We start from the raw sequence: 18,757 nt of genomic DNA on the forward strand, positions 1-18,757 counted from the left end.
GCTCCCCCCTGATCAGCCCAGCTACGAGCAGACTCAACATCTTCAGCTGCCAAGGTCCTTTTTCATTTTCTATTGTGTGTTTTTGTAAAGCTGACAAGGCTCAGCCCTGAGAAATTCAGGGCCAAGTTTCATCACTGCTCAGCGTGGTTCCTGTGGGTGACTGAGGGGAGATTTGGGTGCCTGTGGGCTGGGGAGTGGCCAGCGGTTTGTGAGCCACAGAATCTCATCAACAGACACAAAAAAGGTGTTTTTCGTGTGCTCAACATATATGGCTTCTAAAGGCAGCTGCTGCCCTACAGAAAATGAGGGAAAACCCACCTCAGATTTCAATCTTGATGTTCCAGGACAAGATCAATGCCAGGAATTAACTGACTTGGTAATTTTCAGCCATTCCCCCTCTGATACAGAGATCTCACTGCTGTGAGTGGTTGGATTCACCTTTCCTCCATCCTTCTCATCCTGTCCCGTGTCACCTCCTCACAGCCACTGCAAGAGAGCTCGTGCCAACACCAAGAGCAGCAAAACAGTAAAAGCCAAGCAAATGAGTTTCTTAAAACTTATTTTAATATCCATGTCTCATCTGTTGGGTAGAGCCAAAACAGTCTGGCCTGGTTTAAGTTACAAATTCTTCATACACTTTAAGTAAATGAACAGTGTGGCAATAGGGTCTGTTATTGGAAGTGAAACCCATATTAACAAGGGAGGTGTCGCAGCCAGAATTCTACCAGGGTTCTTCACTGCACTGTCCCCAGGCCCCTGGATGGTGTCACACAGCAGGATAAATGCTTCTGACACAAAACTAATCACACCCACAGAGATGCACACACTGTATGGCCAAGAAACAACGGGACCAGGATAGAAAAAAGCCCTCCTAGAATTCTGTGGACAGACACCAAACCATCGGTTTCGGCAAATGGGATGAAGCACCAACCCTGATTTCTCCTGACAGAGGCTGAATAAACATGTCAAAGCTGCTTGCTGAACAGTTAACTCCTGGCTTAGAGCAGCAGGGATGGAAAGGGTTAAGAAAGGATGGCTGAAGATTTAAAGATGCAGTATTTCTGTTCTTTTGTTTAAAACACTACAGTTTAGAGACCACCTTAATGCAGCTGTGAGGGAATAAATCCACTTAAAAGCCCCAGAGTCACTACAAAAGCAGTAAGAAAAACCAAAGTGGCAGAGTTCTCCACTTCCCTGGCCTGTTGTTTAATTCCAACAGACTGCTCCACGTTCCAGTTCCTGATCAGGTTTAAGCCCAGCACCTGCAGCTGATGGCCCACGGTAAGGCAGACAAGTGGCAGTTCTCTCTCAAAGTCTGTGACAGAGAACAGCACTTGCCAGGAGATGCCACTGGGGCACAGAGCCCTCCAAACAGCCCATGTGCTGCCAGAGCTGTGGGTACCACCCTGGAGGTGCCCCACAGAGGCTCCCCCACCCCACGGTGGTCTGGGGGTCGGGGAGTCGCACAGGGGGGGTTTGGTTTTTAACCAGACCCTGAGTCACAGCAGTGCAGTGCTCAGCTCCCTCCCGAGGCAAACCCTGCTCCCCAACACTGCATCTTTAAATAGCCCTGGCCAAGAGCTCCTGCCACATGTCAGGAGTGCTCCAACCTGGCTGCCACATGTTGGAGTGCTGCGCTTCTCGTGTTTTCGGTTTTCCTTCAGCACTGGGGAGAAAGGGAGCAGAGTGGGGATGGGAGGCTCCCGTTTCACAGCAGGCAGATCCAGCTGAAGGTGCCAGACCCCTCCAGGCAGATTACAGGAGGGAGAGAAAAATAATAATTAGGGTGTTTGCTCCCTTCAAGAGCATTATCTCTTCCCTTCCCATCTGGAATCGGATGCAGCAATGGCAGCGAGTGCGGCGAGTTTGAAAAGGAAAGTGTTAAGGGAGGGAGGAAGCTGCCAAGTCACCAACAGAGAGGGGCAGACAAGCCTTCAGCTTGGGAATGTTCTAACAGGAACCAGGTCAGCACAGAGCTGTGCGAGCACAGATCACACCTGTGACACCTGAGTGCTCCCATCCCTTCCTGCCCGTCAGCCCCGATCAGGCTCAGGGCTCAGGGAGCAGCCGGGGTGTGTCCAAAACCAGAAATAAATTAAGGAGGAGCAACCGTTGGGAGAGCGATGAGGCAGCAGCTGAAACCTTGTGGCAGCCTGAGCTGTGATCCACTCCCAGCACAGATCCACGCAGGCCTGTTCTCCCAGGGCTTCACTGCCCTCCTGAGAAGGTGAGTTATTCCTAAGGGAGCAGGGGAGCTGCACCAGCTGCAGAACGGCCACTGCCACCAACCTGCTAATACGGGTTTCACTTGGAGACCAGAAAACTGTTTTCTTCCAAAAAATTGTTATTTTTAAAAAATTGAAATTAATTAGGGGTAAAACACTAACTCTAGTGCCATGAACAGGCAGGATCAACTTTTTTCCCCTCCAAAGGGCAAAGAGTCATATACCATCCCCAGCTGAACCTTGGTGCTTCGAGCTTTTCAGGAGATGTTACCTAAACTTTATTAAAAGAAAAAGAACAATGTTTAAATATCAACACTGGACTAGCCCAGTCTTTTTTTTTCCAAAGTCCACATTCTTCATATGAAGCACACACGGCGTCCTGGATTCCCCAAGGCTGCATGTTCAGAAGTTCACAGTACATGGAACCATGTCTTTTTGTATTTTTTTTTTTTTTTCTTGAGTTTCCTCTCCTCGCTCAGAGCAGCCACCCTTTTGTGGTCACTGACTGCATAAACCTCAAGCCATCTCCTATCCACGTGGCTTGGCCTAAGATGCCAAAGGTTTTCTTGATGAGAGTTGATGTCGTCATGCTCTATGGATGGAAAAAAGCAAGAGAAAAAAAGCACCTGGTGCAGGTTTCTCGAGACCCTTGTGGATTCCTCTGTTCCAAAGCCGTTCCTGAAAGTCTTGGGTTTTTTATTTTTTTTTTTTTTGCCGGTTTCTCGAGCAGTTTTTGGCCTATTGCTCTGTCTCAGTTTGAAGAGCTGTTGTTGGATGATCCGGAGGTGGATGCGATGGCAGCTCCAGCTGGGCTGCTCGTGGAGACGGATTTGCGGATGTGAGGCAGCAAGTAGGGATCACAGGCCAGCTGCTGGACATCTATCCGATCCTCCTTCCGGTAGGCCAGACACCGCCTGATGAACGCCTGCAGCACCCCAGGGCAAGGCAAGGATTAGTGTTTTGGGACACAAACAGGAAGCTTTTGGCTCTCTGGGAGCAGGGCCAGTGGGACACCCCAGCGCCGAAATTCCGGACACGGCCCAGCTCCTGCACCACCAAAGCTCAGCCTCTGCCAGGGCAAAGGGTGAGCAGAGAGGCCACGGGGTTCAACCCTCAGCCTGAAACTACAGCAATCGTGGAATGGTTTGGGTTGGAAGGGTTGGAAAGGTCGGAAAGGTCATGTGGTTGCAATCCCCTGCCATGGAGTCCCAGGGTGGTTTGGGTTGGAAGGGACTTTAAAGCCCATCTCATTCCTGCCATGGGCAGGGACATCTTCCACCAACCCAGGTTGCTCCAAGCCCTGTCCAACCTGGCCCTGGACACCTCCAGGGATGGGGCATGCAAAGCCACTGATCCCTGTGCAGGAGGTGAGCCTCAAACACAGAATTCCAGCTGATTATAGGGAAATCAAGAGGATGGAACTGCCTGTCCCAGTCACTGACTGACCCACCAGCAGATTTACCTTTGCTTCTGGTGTGACTACTGGCTTTGGAGGGAACTGCACCTCGGTAGCTTTCAGGATTGTGTTCTCCTGCAGAATATCTTGTTGTGACTGGTTGTGACCAAAGGGCTACCAAAATAAAACAAAACAGTTGTTAAAGGTTGGTGACAGGCCTTAAGAGCCCCATAACACCACTGTTCATCATCACCTGACATCAGTATTTTCCAGGCAAGCAGCCCATGACTGCTGGGAAGGTGCTGCAGATTCCAGCCAGAGGAGCAGGACCTGCTGCTCCCACACTTCACTGAACACGAGGGATCAAGCTGGAATGTGTCTGGGATGTCTCTGGCTTGGCCAGGAGGGATCTCCACCTGCTTGCAGACCTTGCAGGTCTGTTATAGCATGTGTCATCCATCTGAGCTGATGGAGATCCACCCACTCCAGCCTCTGCTGGGCTGGTTCCCGTGTCTGACTGACAGCTCTGAGCAGCACAGACTGTGTCAGCCCTGGCTTTCACAACACTTGGTTACCAGGGACTCCTGGAAACAAGAGCCCATGGAATCCTTTTCCATCTGCAGCCTATCTCTGCTGTTGTCACAAACCAAATTACCTCTTCTCGTGAAAAATCATCTTTTCCTGACCCACACTCTTCCCTCCCAAAAGCCACCCTGAAAACTTGTAGAATGGGTCTTTGTACTTACTTTTTCTCCCCCTAAACACTTGCAGCCATCAAGGCCAACAAAGACTCAGGGCACTGAAAATGTTACAAAACAAGACCAAAGCACAGTGCCCATCCACAGTGGTCTCAGTGGAAAGAGATGTTGTGCAGAATGTCTTTTCTGAGGGAAGTGCCACACAGCAAAACACAGCCTAGTGCATTCTCCCCACTTCCATTAGCATGGACTCTGCCTTGGAACTGATGGCAAGGAGACAAGGTGGAAGCACCTAAGTCTGGGGAGAAGGAAGCAGAAGCCAGGGCTGCTCCCAAAAGGTTTGGGAAACACTACTAAGAAAGGAGTTAAATGCCTTTCTTACCTTTCTGCCATAGAGACACTGATAGAAGATGACTCCCACTGACCAGACATCAACTTTATTTGAAATCTTTGGAGGTTCCTTCCCAACCACAAAACATTCTGGTGGCAAATACCTGATTAGAAGCAAGTGACAACAGGTTATGAGCAGCAGCTCCAAGTACTTTTGATCATTTTTTTTTTTTTTTTTAGAAAGGAAGGAACAAGCTTCTGTGATGAGATACTGGCTTGGGATTCAAGGGACCCCATTTCATTCCTGTGGACCTCTGGGCCAAGATCACCAGTGCCTACTCTCCTCCTGGGAACAGTGATCCCAAGGACCCTCCAGACACTGGTGTTCTGAGCTAGCAGCACACCCAGTTTCTTTTCACCAGAGCACCTAAAACAACTCCATTTTCCTTTATCTTCAGAAGTGGTATTTGTTGTTGAAAGGCCTTGGCCAACAATCCCACAATGGAAGCACACAGCCAAAATACATATTTCTAGAAATACAAGCCCAGATGCCACGTCCCAGTTAAGAGACACTCAGGGTACAGTCGGTGTCATTTTTAGGAACAGAACAAAACTGTACAACACGAGATGCCTCAGCAAATGTTCTGTACAGCCGTTGCCCGTGGTGACAGTCGGCAGCTCGGGGGACATCTGAGAGTCACCCTCAGTGGCACTCACCAAGGGGCTGCTCTCAGCCACTGACACTTGGCACTGAGGATAAAGGAGTGCTGAAAACACCTTTCACATGACACTGAAATGAAGCCCTGGCTGTAGACAGCACTGTGAGATTTACATTTTTTTTTGAGAGCTAACTATGAATTTTCACCTCCTCGTTTCAGGGGAATAACTCTTTCCATCTCCCTGATGTACCTCAATTTCCAAACAGGTGGAGTATTCTCCTCGTTCTTGTTTAAGCTGTGAGGCAGAGCCACTCTGGACTGTGAAAGAGCAGCCAAGCCCCACTCCAGAGCTCTCAATCTCAGCAGCATATGCAGCTTTTCACCAGCCCTTTGGATCCAAGCTGGTTTTTGAACACTAACCCGCTGAACAGCGAAAAGCTGCCAGCCTCAAAAGGAGCTGTGTGACAACAAGAGCAGTTTCCAGGGTCTCAAACCTCCAGTGTCTCAAGCTGTCACAGCCAATGGCAGCACACACAGAGCTGACACAGATCCAAAGCTGTTTATAAACTGTTCTTGATCTTAACTTGCAAGAGCCCCGGGCGACGCTTACCAGTAAGTACCAGCCCCCTGCGATGTCAGTTCCATGCCATCGACAGAGTTGTAGCTGTCATCATCCATGATTTTGGAAAGTCCAAAATCTGTGATTTTTATCTCTCCACATGCAGTACCATTGACTAGAAGAATGTTACCTAGAGAGGGCACACAAACAGCCTTTAGGTTACACATTTAGCAAGGAAACAAGAAGAATAAAATCGCGCTGAGTTCTGGCTCTGCACGAGGACAAGGGGCCTACACTGTGAGCTGCAGCAGCCTGGGGTAATGTTTTAACTCTCAAAACCCCAAGTTCCAGAGACAAGTCTGCTCCCACCAAGACTAGAACTGGTCTGCCCATCCCTGAATGACCCAGTGGCCTGATATTCCTTGAAGCCTCCAGATCCTGAGCCCTGTTAACCAGCGGGCTTGATGCCCAGGCTGTTCTGACCCTTCCCAAAGGTCCTGTTGGAAGGGCAGGTCAAAAAGGAGGATTAAGGAGAGAAGTGCACACACAGTTCTGACTCATCCTGCCCAGAAGTTCTGACTTGCCCTGGTCTCTCAACAAGCCAGAAACTCTCCTTCCTGGCAGTGCTCCCCGGTGACTTTCTAAGCTCAAAAAGGACAATTACTGCTTAGGCAAGAGTCTTTCACAAATCCATCAAGGATCAAGGAGTCAGATCATCAGTGTTCTTCTCCAAGCCTACAATAAAGCAGCAGAACTGTGCGTGGTGGCAGTGGATGAATCACAGCTTTGCACAGCTGCAGGCACAGCTCAGACACCCGGGAAGAGGTGGGGAGGGAGCGGGGTCAGGAGAACCAGTGCAACAGCACCACCTCCTGTACACATTCCTCGGGCTGATGCAACAAACCACATCACTCAGCAGTTACACAATGCTGATGAAGTGCCACCAGGACAGGGAGACGAGCCAGGGATAACTGCCCAAAGAGATGGATGAATTTACTGGACTAGCAAAAAAGTCATGTCACCAACACGCACCACTCCAAACAGAGCATTTCCATTTCCCTCCCGTGATTCTGCCCAGTGGTAAAGGAAAATCTACAACAAATATTTGGGGAGGATCTTCTCCCTGGCAGATGTAACTGAGTGAATTCAAAGGCAGACCTGAGCAGTGTCACTGTGTGTCCTCAGCTTTGGGAGCTGCCCCACGATACAAAAACCTGAATATTTCCATATCAACTCCTGCCATCAAAATTTTCAGCCAGATGATTCCAGAAAGAATAAGCCAGAAGAATGGGAACATGAAGCACACTAGTAATTGTGGGAACCTTGATGAAGCAATAACAGAAGCTCTCAACAGCAGAATACAAGCAGGACATTAAGAAAACAAACACAGACACTCGGTGGTTCAAGGGCTCGTTCTGAACAAGGAAGCTCCTTTTTCTGGAATGTTACACTTCCTTGTTTTATGTTGCAATTTTGGGAGACAATACCCTTTCCACAGCATGTCCTATGCATTTGGGTTTTTTTTTCTTGTTGCAAGCTAGTTTTCCCAGACAGCCCTGTCTCCATTTGCTGTCTGACCAAAGGAAGCTCCCCCACGTTACCTGCAACCTTTTGTTACATCCTTAGGCACCTCAGCACAGCATACCTGGTTTAAGGTCATAGTGTATGATGGGAGGTTTGATTTCATTTAAGTATTTTAAAGCATTCACAATCTGCATGATAATGGATCGTGCCTCTTTCTCTGACATGAGCTTGTGCTGCTTCAGGTAGAAGTCCAGATCATTCCCCTCACAGTATTCTAACACTGTACAAAACCTGCAAGCAAAACAGCAGTTGTTGTAATTAAGGCACCTGAGAGAAACCAGAACACTTTGTTATTGCTTGTCTGTAACTCACCAATTTGGTCAATATATTAAATTAAGAGTCTGCCAGCCTATTAATTCTTTTCTAAAAATAAGCTCCCAGGAGCACAGGCCTCGATGCTCAACAGTACAAAGGTCAGAGATCCCCCATTAAAGACCCAGAAGCTAAAAGCTGTATGAGCTGGGGTGTTTGCCCAGGCCAAAGAATAGGATTTACCAGTAAAGCACCACATCTGACATAAAACAACACGCTGGTTTGGGAGCTGGAGTCTCTAGAAAACCAGTGTATGTTGAAAGTACACCTCAGATATCTCTAACACTGGTGGGGACATTCTCTGGAGCTTTCTGGGAAGTTTTAAATACTCTGTCTGTAGTGAAGAGGCCAAAGCAAGGGAAAGGACAACACAACTCACGAGTCAGTATCCAGCGAGAAGTAGTCGTAGAGTTTAACTATTCGAGGGTGATCCAGTTCTTTGTGAATTCTGTACTCCCTACATGCATGTCTGAAAGCAGCAAAGTCTGAGCATTAGTCATACAAGTGACTTAATTCTTAGTTCTGCAGACAGTGAACCCCGACACACCACCCAGCATCAGCTTCAGTGGAACTCCTCGTGCTCCTCAGCCTCAGAAAAGGCAAGGGAAGGAGGAGCTGCACAGAACAGCTCTTGGGAACCACAGAACCCCAGTGCAGCTCCAGGGCTGGCAGAATGCTACAAAATAACTCATCTTGATTAATGGGACTGCTTGCCAAAATAGAATAACCTCATAAATACTTAAGGGATCCAAGATGGCTGAATGCAAAAATCAGCAAGTTCTAGAAAAATTCCATGATGTTCAGCAGCCCAACTTCCAGGCTTCAAATTCAGCTTAGTTTGTCACCAGTGACTTGTTAGGGATTTAAGATCACAGCTTTATCTGGGAAGCTCTAAGGAGAAGGCTTGGCTGCCACTCTGGAGAGCTTATCTAACCCATGGCATTTAGGGAGCAAGAGCTACCAACAGCAAAAGCCTTCCAGTAAAGAATTTCTTCCTAATATCCCATCTAAACCTTCTCTCCTCCAGTGGGAAGCCATTCCCCCTAGTCCTTTACTCCAGGCCCTGTAAATAGTCTCTCTCCATCTTTCTTGTAGCCCTTTCAGGCACTGGAAGGCCACAGTTAGGTCACTCTGGAGCCTTCTCTGCAGGCTGAACAGTCCCAACTCTCTGAGCCTTTCCTCCCAGCAGAGCTGCTCCATCCCTCAAACCATTGCTCCAACAGCTCCATGTCCTTCCTGTGCTGGGACCCCAGGGCTGGAGGCAGCTCTGCAGGTGGGGTCTCACCTGAGAGAGGCAGAGGGGCAGAATCCTCTCCTTGATTTGCTGCCCACACTGTTTTGGTTGCCCAGAGAAGCTGTGGCTGCCCCTGGATGCCTGGAAGTGTCCAAGGCCAGGTTGGATGGGGCTTGGAGCAACCTGGGCTGGTGGGAGGTGTCCCTGCCCATGGCAGGGGGTGGAATGAGATGGTCTTTAAGGTCATTCCATGATTCTACATCCTCACCAACTGTGAAAGGATCCATCATTCTGGGAAGCAAAGGGAAGGGGGAGGCTTTCAGGGAGAACCATGCAGGTGTGTACCTGGAAGATGGGCAGGAACAACTGTGTCCCACAAAACAGCTTCAACATTTCAGAGAGGAGAAGCCACTTTAACACTTCCCTCACAGAGCACTGGTGCTTTGAAACCTGGTGCCAGAGGGCTGATACAAAACCCTGTGTTTGTTTGTGTGCACATTTAAAACATTTTTATCTGACCATAACTTTTGCAAGCAGCTACTGGGCTTTTGAAATGTGGCAAACACAGGAAAAAATTGGCAGACACTGGATAACCAAATGCAGGAGGAGTTTGGAACCATGGCTGGCTGCTTTACAGACCCACTTACTTGTGATAGTTTTCTTTCTTCTCATCTCTCCAGTTTTTATTTAACTGGTGTATTTTCACAGCTACATATCTCTGTTCTGTTAAATCAAATGCCTGCAGAGAGAAGGGCTGAGAATCAGTGGGAATCCCAACTTCAAGTTAACACTGCAAAAGCAGACAAGCTCTAACAACCCAATATCCCCACCCAGGAAATCAGCATTACGACATAGTGAGGGAAAAACAAACCCACATTTTGAGGTAATTAGTTTCACTAATGAAACCAAGCAACTCTGAAAACAATTGAATATTCTGGGCTTTGATCTGACCTTCCCCATGGAATCTAATTCATGCTGTATTTACTCTGACATTTTACCACCAGAGCTACAAAGGGACCAGAAAGGCCAAATTAGCAAAATATAGACAGTTATTATATTGGGAAAGACCCTGCCATTATCCCCCCAAGTCCTCAACTCATTTTCTACACACGGTTAAAAAAACCCACCCAAACTCAAAATACAGAGGATTTTTCAATACTTTGTTTCACACTGGTAGCTCAGCTCTCCAACTTGGAGCATAATGTTTCAGCATATTTAGAAGCTGGAGAATTTAATGACAGAACTGTGTGATTTTGTGCATTTTCCCCTCCACTTTTTTTACTATTTAAACAGTCCTTAAAGAATGGGCCTCTGGAATTGTGCTCTTGGAAAAATGCAGAAATCTTTTACCCTGTCTGAGAGCAGCAACAGCTAATAATTCACAGGACAGGGCAAAATGCTATTGTAAGCAAACAAGGATACTCTGTGTTCATCTCAAAAGTTGACTACTTAATTCCTAATGCTTAATGGATTGGCCAAGACCCTGGAGAAGAAGGGCCAAGCATGTCTTTGTTTTAATAACAGAGTTACAACTCTTAAGAGCAGTCAGGTATGAAGCATTCATACCCTCCTGCTTTCATCCATGGTGCCAAAACTTTCTGCTTAGTCAGCAAAGCCTCCAAAGAGCAGCTCAGAGAACTCACACTCAGCTCACACTCTCTTCTTCCCCCCCTGAGCAGTCTGGTACCCTTAGTTTAAGTACCTATTGCTGCCCTGCATCAAAATAATAAAGCACTGTGAAGTTTCCAATATTTGCATTGGCATAATTATTTTCATCCCAGCCAAATTCAACATGAATTCAAGACTACTGAGAGCAGATGGGGAGTACTGAGGACTGGAATGGTTCTAAGCACAACAGTCAAAGAGCAAGCACTTAAAGTATCACAGGTCTTGGCTGTCAGGAGTGCTGACACACAAGGAATCCTCAGTTCTAAGGAAGTCCCAAAACTACCCCCCCCCCCCAGTCTGCTACTTCAGAGTGTAAAATGAAGGCACAAGAAACAAAGCCTTCTACCCCCAGGAAATGCAGGCTTTGCTCTTATTACTGCAGCTATTTTCTCTTCTTTGCAGAGATGTTCAGACTTGCTGAACATCAGGAAGGCTGAGCCACTGCAGCTGTTTGTGTGCAGCACCTGGAGAAACGAGTGCTTTGCTTCTCTGTCCTGACAAAACTTGATGACTTGGTGCCACATTTTCTTGACACATGTTTGCAGGAAATTTGGCCTTCTGAGGACAAGGGCAGCACCCGAAAATCTCAACTCTGCTGCCTAATGCAAGCCAGATGCACCAGGAGCTTTGTCCTCCCTTCTTCCCCTCACAACCATGCACAGAATTGAGAAAACAAGTGGAGAAATTCTGCTTCCTACAGTATTTCCCTGCACATTCAGATTCCCCCCCAGATTGCCATTTCAAATTTACCTTATATACTTCACTGAAGCCACCTCTACCCAGAAGATGTAGCAACAAATATCTATCATTTAGCGTTGGATGATCTTTAAATCTGGTGAGAAAGACACGGTTTGAGAACACTGACAGAGATAAATCACAGCTACTGCACAGCTGAGAAAAAACATTCTTACTCTCAGACAGAAAACTATTAATGACTGACAGATTTGATACTATTTTATCACTCTGCACTGATAAAAGACTATATAATGGTACCTTGATGTACTTGGAAGCCTTCAAGTTATATCCCTGTGCCACCCCCCAGCCAAGTGACTGTTGAGTTGTAACATCAAATTAAAAGAGACTGTCAAGAGAACAAATAAAAATTGCTTGAAGTTCTTATCCCTGAACCCCATGTGCTTACTGTGAATTATCTTCATTGTGTATCCTTTTCAATTCCCTGATGTGTAGATTCCTAACCCTCTCTAGCCGCTCCAGCTCCGCCTGGATCTCTGCTTCTTCCTGCTCAAGGGAAAACCAAAAGGAAAACACGACACTGGGTGAGATACTGCAGGTAGCACTTGGAAACACAAATGTAATTCCACTTCCCAAGAGGTTACTGGCAAAAAAACTTGTCTGGGAGAGCAGAGGGATGGTCAGAGTCAATTAAGAGTCAGGTGGAAGGTGACGGGAATGAAAACTGACTGGGCAGTTCTGTTCACACCTACACAGACAGGAGCTCACATCTCTTTACACCTCCTTATTTTTCACATTTTAACATTCTCTGTAATTAAGAAGCCTTGTTCTCTGATCCTGCTCCTTCCCTAAGCACTGTGCAGCTGTTTCTGTAGGAATTTCAATTCTGTTGGGACAAGAGAAAGACGACAACGCTCAGAAGTAAGGGCAGGGATGTCATGATGCCACGTGGGGATGGGGCAGTATCCAGACAGGATGGGAAATGTGAGAGAACAACGTTGTGTCCTATTAGTAGTGGCAGTGCCAGAACAGGTCAGAACGTTCCTCAGTGCCCTGGGGAAGTTCTGACAAGTGTTTATGCAGTGGGAAGTTCAGGTGCCCTCAAACACGACACGAGAATTCCCATCCCTGTGGCCAGGGCTGCAAACCCCAAGGAAAACGTGTCCCTTGAGCAGAATGGTTTGTGTGTGTGACTCAAGGGACATCATTACCCATTGGTCTTGTGACTCTGCTCCTTCCCTTTCCAACTGGTTCTATTTTTAGACATAAAGAATGAGCTGGTTTCCAAAAGTGGAGAAGGATAAGCTCAGCTTCAGACAATGCCACGATCCCAGCACATTACTTCATTTGCCATTAAGGTCCATTTCCCAATGGATTCCTCCATTCCAGGGTGGCAGTGCCACATGCCAGCGGAGATGGACCTGCAGTTAATCCCCTGGAGCCATGTGGAAGCTGTGGAGCCCTGCCCAGATCCCTTCTCTTTGTTCACAGGTCAATAAAGCACAATGGGCACAGTGCCAGCAGATTCCATGTGTGCAGTAACTTTCCCTTCCACTGAAAATACCAAGGAGTACAGAGGCATTAATGAGGCTTTGAATGCAACCTGTGTGTCAAGGTTACAGGAAAAAAAAATAAATGTAGAGCTCAGGCACCACCTGAGAAAAGAAGGGGCACATTTGTCCACTTCCTCTTTGTTTCATTTGGAAAAGAAAACTCCTTGGCCTTAGCAGAGATCACACCTAACCAGGAAATGGCAGAAGACATCTATCTTTTTTCCTTCAGAATTTCATCTGTTGAAGTGTCCCAGAAAACTTATTTATAGGTCACTGCAATCACTTTCAAGGTAACCAACAGCTTATCTAAATATAACCTCAGCTGCAGGTACAGTTCCTACTGAAGCCAAGGCATTTGAGAACAAATGGGCATCGCAGCTGCCTAAACAGGACTGGTTTGCAACAGCCCAGGAGATTTTATTGGACTGATAACACTGGTTACTCAATATTGCAAAGAATTGGAAAAGCTGCTTTTTGTTGTTGTGTTCTCCTGATTTTCTTCCCTTGGTCCATTCCTTCCTGTTCCCCCACGCTGGACACGTTCAGAGCCCAGCCCCAGGCAGGTCACAGTGACAGATGTATCAAAAGAGTGGAACTCTCTGCATGAAATCCTAACTGTAAGGACACAGAAATCTATTTATTGAAGCAAAGAACATCTTCCCTGAATACCACTGCCCTGGAAAAAAATTATTACAAAATCCTGGCTGTCCCTTTCAAGCAACAAAAACATCTCATCAAACAAAGAGTGGTGACCTCTACAGAGAAATGCTCTTGTTCACAGAACACTGCATCCAAAAGCCTTTGCTGCAGTCAGTTCTTACCTTTTTAAGATGACCTAGTCTGAGTTTGAAGATTTCTTCCTGTTCATGATACTCTGCTAATGTTAACCTGCACAAAGAAGAAAGATCCAACACATTAGGGTTCAACAAAATGAACACACATCACCAGTGGGACTGACAAATACCCAGAGCACATCAACAGCCAGCACAAAATTTTTTAGATGAACTCTGCAATCCCTATTTTTTAATACTCAATCTAAAGGAGAACTAAAGCTTAAAATCTCAACACATTAATTTCAAATCCAAGTCCCCAACACCAACTGTCTAGGCTAGGGATTGACTTTTAACAAAGATGGCTAAACCCGAATTTAAATATGGCACACTGAAGCACAAGTATCCCACAGCCTATTTTTCCATGTACAGTTTCATTTACTGACTCATTTTTCAAAGTTTCCTTTGTAATAAAAGCTGGATAATTCAATCCAGCTACTCCCTCTGGGACCAGCAGCACACCTGGCCACAGAGCCACTGCAAACAGAGCAATGACCTGGGATTCAGAGCTTTTTCCTGTTGCAGGTCCTGCCAGGTGGCTTCCAGGGAAATCCTGGGAAATTTACTGTATCTTGGACCTCACATGTAGTTGGGAGAAGCAATGGGATAAGGGGAATAATCCCCATTTATGGACAGTAAACGATGTGCGAAATTTCCACCCCAGGTGGTTGGTCAAGAAGGTTTTATGCTTTTGATATCTTTTATACAAAGGGCTTGGAGCAACCTGGGCTGGTGGAAGGTGTCCCTGCCCATGGCAGGGGTGGGACTGGATGAGCTTTAAGGTCCCTTCCAGCCCAATTCATTCCATGATTCTATTCTATAGCCATGTAGGACAGAGGCAAAGCTCAGCCTTACACTGAAACAGTGAGAGACCCCATCACTTGTGAAGTTCAGTGACATGCTGAGCTCTTCAAGGTTAGAAAGTGAATCAGTACATTAATTGTCTCCTTACTACCAACAAGGAGTCTGGTGAAAGCATCACATGTGAACACAGGGCTATGAAGCCCATATCAACTGCATCTATTTATTCTGTAAACAAGATCTGCATGTGACACTGTATAAATATCTTTTTTTGAACCTAAACTGAGTTCAAAGGATATCCCAGGAGGATTCCTGCAATAGCAGTTGTGCTCTGCACAGTACTTCACACAAAGCTCCACGAGGTCTCCACAGCATCAATGCCACAACTAATTTCAAGAGGGGACCAAGTTCTTCCTCTGTGCAGGCTGGGGGACCTTGAGAGGAGAGAATATTCAGCTGATCAACCATCTTGAAATGCCCCAGCTCCCCTCCTCTGTTGATGATGCAGAGGGTCCACATAGTTGAAACCATGTGGAAAGCATCCTTAGCTGACAAATTTAATGCAAAACTCACGAGCCAAGTTCCCTCTGAAGGAATCTCGACCATAAGGAGCTGCTGATTACAAATTAAAGATATGTATTAAACACAGCCAGTACCATAAATGTTCACATGTTGCCCCATTTCTTATAAAAGTGTGCTGAAGGCCAAGGAGTTGGATTTGATGATTCTTGTGGGTCCCTTCCAACTGAGGATATTCTGTGATTCTAATTCACACACCACACCCTCCCCCTGACAGCCTGGATTTTAATCAGGTTCAGCCAATCTAAAAGACCATCCCAAAAGTTTAGGTCTTTCTGTGATCCTTTGGTTGCTGTTGCTGTATAAGGGAATAAAAAGACAATTGAATAAACCAGCAACAGGCTTTGCACATATTCTTGTGCCCAAATGCTAAACAGCACCAGTCTCCTCATTAAGGCAGGGATGTAATTAGTACCACCAGATGTAACGAGCACCACCAGGCCAACACTGCCCAAAATAGCTGCCTGTTACAGCAACCATTTCAAAAATCATGGGGGTCTGAGACAAACTCTGCCCTGTTTCACACAAACATGCTGAAAATACACCACCTCTAGTCCAACTTTAGGCTGCCCAAGCTGCCCTAATGAATGTTAGACAAGCCCAGCAGATTATTCTTCCTGAATGAAAATCCTTTTCTCATTCACAGCCAGAAACTCCTTTTGGGACAGCACATGTTTAAATTTGCATCACAGGACCTTCCTCTCCTTTTTAAGACACAGCAACAGCCATGAACCAAAGAGGAGCCAAAAATCAAAAAGGGATTTGGCTGTCTGCTTCTCATTCAACTTTTAGGAACGTTTATATTTAAATTGCCCAAAAGTCAGCCTCTGTGTAAGAGTTACATAGAAAAAGCTTCCCTCCAAAAGTCAGAAAATTTTGTTCCTGATACACAATGGTCCAACAAATGCACTCACAGGGTAACTAATGATTAAGCAAGTAGTCAGTCAGTCCAGTTGCTACAGCTGACTTGCAAAAATGATGTTTTCAGAAGCTACAACACTCCACATGAACCACATCTATACCCTGGCAAGCAGTTTTTATCAAGCACACCACAAGAAGCTCTTCTAAGCCACAACTATAAAACCCTAAAATGATAAAACCCCAAAGTGAAGAATGATAAACCAGCAAGAACCAGAGAAAAAGACCTGGTAGCACAAAAGGCTTCCCAGCAGAGTCTGGCAAAGCTGGGTGAGGTCACAACCTCAGCACAGGCAGAAGTTCACTCAGTACCACAGACATGACCATTCCCATCAAGACCTGTCCTGCCACATCTCCAGAATAATCCACACCACAGCTGCACCAGTCTGCTGGGGAAAAACATCCCCACAAACATGGGGAAAGCTCATCCCACCCCTTAGAAGTCAAAGTTTACCACGATGAACAGCAACACTGCAAAATATCCCTGAACTGCCATTCCACTGGCTGCTCCCACCTCAACCCTTGCAATGCAGAAGGACAACCTGGAAGTTTTATTTAGCTCTTTTCAAGCTCACTTGGCCAGAATGAGGGGTAAATGACTCCAATCAAGTTAGTTCTTTGCCCTCTTGGATGCCATCTGGGGGTACTGCCCTGGTTGCTGAGGGCACCCTGAACATCAGGATTCACCCAGTGCCATCTCTGCTGTGACTGCACAAGGCAGTGGGAGCTGTTGCTTCACGTGCCCTTTTAAAGATCCAGGACAAGAATTCAAAGGGCTTCAGGAACTTGGAGTTCAAATCAAGCCCAGGAGATTTAACAGTGCAAAATGAAAAGTGTCACTGAGAGTTATGGTATTGCCCACAGCAAGGAAATGGGGTCTGTAAAGGGAACTGATAGAATGGAGGGGTAAGTCTCTGACTAATGTATTTCCAATCATAAAAACTTCCAAAAAATAATGGTGTAAATTTCTTGTGAGACCCAGCTTTACTCTCTAAGAATATAAAGACTCTTGGAACATCAGTAACTTCAAAAGAGGTAGGGGAAAAAAAGTCTTTAAGAAGAAAGAGTAGCACTTCCACTGTCTTTCCACTTCCCCAACTCAGGTGTGTGTGAAAGACTGCTCTGGGGACACAGGCCAGTGCTCAGTGCTCTGTCTCTACAGAGAGCATCTGATTTCTTCAGCATCCCAAATTCATTGTTTGAAAATTCAAACTCACAATTCTCCCCAGAAAGTCCATAGAAATCAAGGCTTCTCAAGGTGTATAATTTTGTTTTCCTTACGAAAAGTGCACCACGTGTCCTACCCTGATACTGATACTAATTCTGAACTTGCAACACTTAAGTCAGACCCCACTTTCCAAATACTGAAAAAGTTACTGCATTCAAAAGAAATAAAGTTAAGCTCATATACAAAGTCTGGACTCAGCAATGATCCTTGTTTTACTCCAATGAAAACTATTTAGAACTGCAGCCAGATGTTGCTGAGTGCCAGGCTAATTCCACAATACTCATTTGTGCATGGAGCGAAGCCTGGAGGCAAGGGCAAGCTTCCATTTCCCAGGAGATATTCCATGCTCTCTAACCAAAGCCTGTGGCTTTGCAGTGCCCCCAAAGAAGGCCCTGGATGGAACCTACGTTTCATTTTCTGCCCCGTTGGTCTTGTTCTTGCGCTGCTTCTGCTCGTTGCTGGCAGGGGGGGTCTGTCCCATGGCCGGGGGCTTCCTCTTTGCCAACATTTTTCGTTGTCTTTCTATTTCTTCCCGCTGGGAATTTATCCTTTCCTGTTGCCTGGAAAGCAGAGAGCAGAAAACAAAAAAAAAAACAACAACCATGAAGGGTGTGCACTTGGTTGTCTTCAGCATCTGCTCTCACCAGATCGGAGCGAGGAGTCCCAAACGGGTCGTACTCGGAGGATTAGAAACGAAATGTTTTCGTACAGAAAAAGGGGGGGATGTGCCAAACGTGATGAGTCAGATCTTTAAAAGGTATTTTTACATGAAAAGGGGATTCTTTTCCTGGCTCACAGAAACCCTGCAATGAGTGAAAGGTTTTATTCATGCAGAGGATATCCAAAACCAAGGAGTCGCTACCCTCACGGAAACCCAGGATCCATGGTAAGTCACTAACTTTCCACGTACTTTTTCCTAGAAGGCTCTGTTCTAAATCTCAAGATTTTCCTGTTAAAACTGTTCCTGAAGGCTGGTACTGCCTGACAAAGTATCTTTATACTTCAAAGGTACAGTTAAACTACCCTAAGTTCTCTAAATTATAACCAACACCATTCCCGATTTCACTAAGAAACAGCCTCTCCTCCAAGATAAAAAGACTATCTCTGGAAACATTTTGAAGTGATAAAAGCACTCTTGAAATTCAAGTCTAAATGACTTAAGCATTTACATACTTAATTCCCTTTTAAGAAGACACTGCAGGTAAGTATTCCAAAAGTATTTCCTCCATGTCTTACAGCACAAACTAAGCAAGAATTATAAAGTCCTTAATCTGTGCCTAACAAGAGCTGCACCTCCCTATCAGACTACAGAGAAGAGATGTGATTTTAAAGGATCACACACAGCTCTCTCTAATGCAATTAATTTGCCAAGTCCTACTTAAAGGTCTAGGCCAGGTGGGAATTGACTGGATATTTCCATTAACATCCTGCATAAAAGGGTCTCTGATCTTCATTTCCAGGTTTCTGCAGCCCCTTTGATCACTGTTACC

The 18,757-nt window shown here is 46.0% G+C and overlaps 1 protein-coding gene across 4 annotated transcripts in view; it reads right to left on the reverse strand.

The window, feature by feature from the left end:
* Positions 1-542: 542 nt before the first annotated feature.
* The window catches only part of TLK2 (tousled like kinase 2), a 44,161-nt gene continuing 25,946 nt past the window's right edge, over positions 543-18,757 (reverse strand). For all 4 annotated transcript variants that reach the window (XM_032711284.1, XM_032711283.1, XM_032711282.1 and 1 more), the window contains 11 exons: positions 17,675-17,827; positions 13,733-13,799; positions 11,807-11,904; positions 11,416-11,497; positions 9,645-9,736; positions 8,143-8,232; positions 7,513-7,682; positions 5,919-6,057; positions 4,702-4,813; positions 3,688-3,795; positions 543-3,150 (listed from right to left, as the gene is read on the reverse strand). In XM_032711284.1, coding sequence (XP_032567175.1) covers positions 2,977-3,150; positions 3,688-3,795; positions 4,702-4,813; positions 5,919-6,057; positions 7,513-7,682; positions 8,143-8,232; positions 9,645-9,736; positions 11,416-11,497; positions 11,807-11,904; positions 13,733-13,799; positions 17,675-17,827 — 1,285 coding nt within the window. In that variant the 3' untranslated portion in view covers positions 543-2,976. The remainder of the gene's footprint in view (positions 3,151-3,687; positions 3,796-4,701; positions 4,814-5,918; positions 6,058-7,512; positions 7,683-8,142; positions 8,233-9,644; positions 9,737-11,415; positions 11,498-11,806; positions 11,905-13,732; positions 13,800-17,674; positions 17,828-18,757) is intronic.

Source organism: Chiroxiphia lanceolata, chromosome 26 (genome assembly GCF_009829145.1).
Source record: "Chiroxiphia lanceolata isolate bChiLan1 chromosome 26, bChiLan1.pri, whole genome shotgun sequence".
NCBI classification, from domain to species: domain Eukaryota; kingdom Metazoa; phylum Chordata; class Aves; order Passeriformes; family Pipridae; genus Chiroxiphia; species Chiroxiphia lanceolata.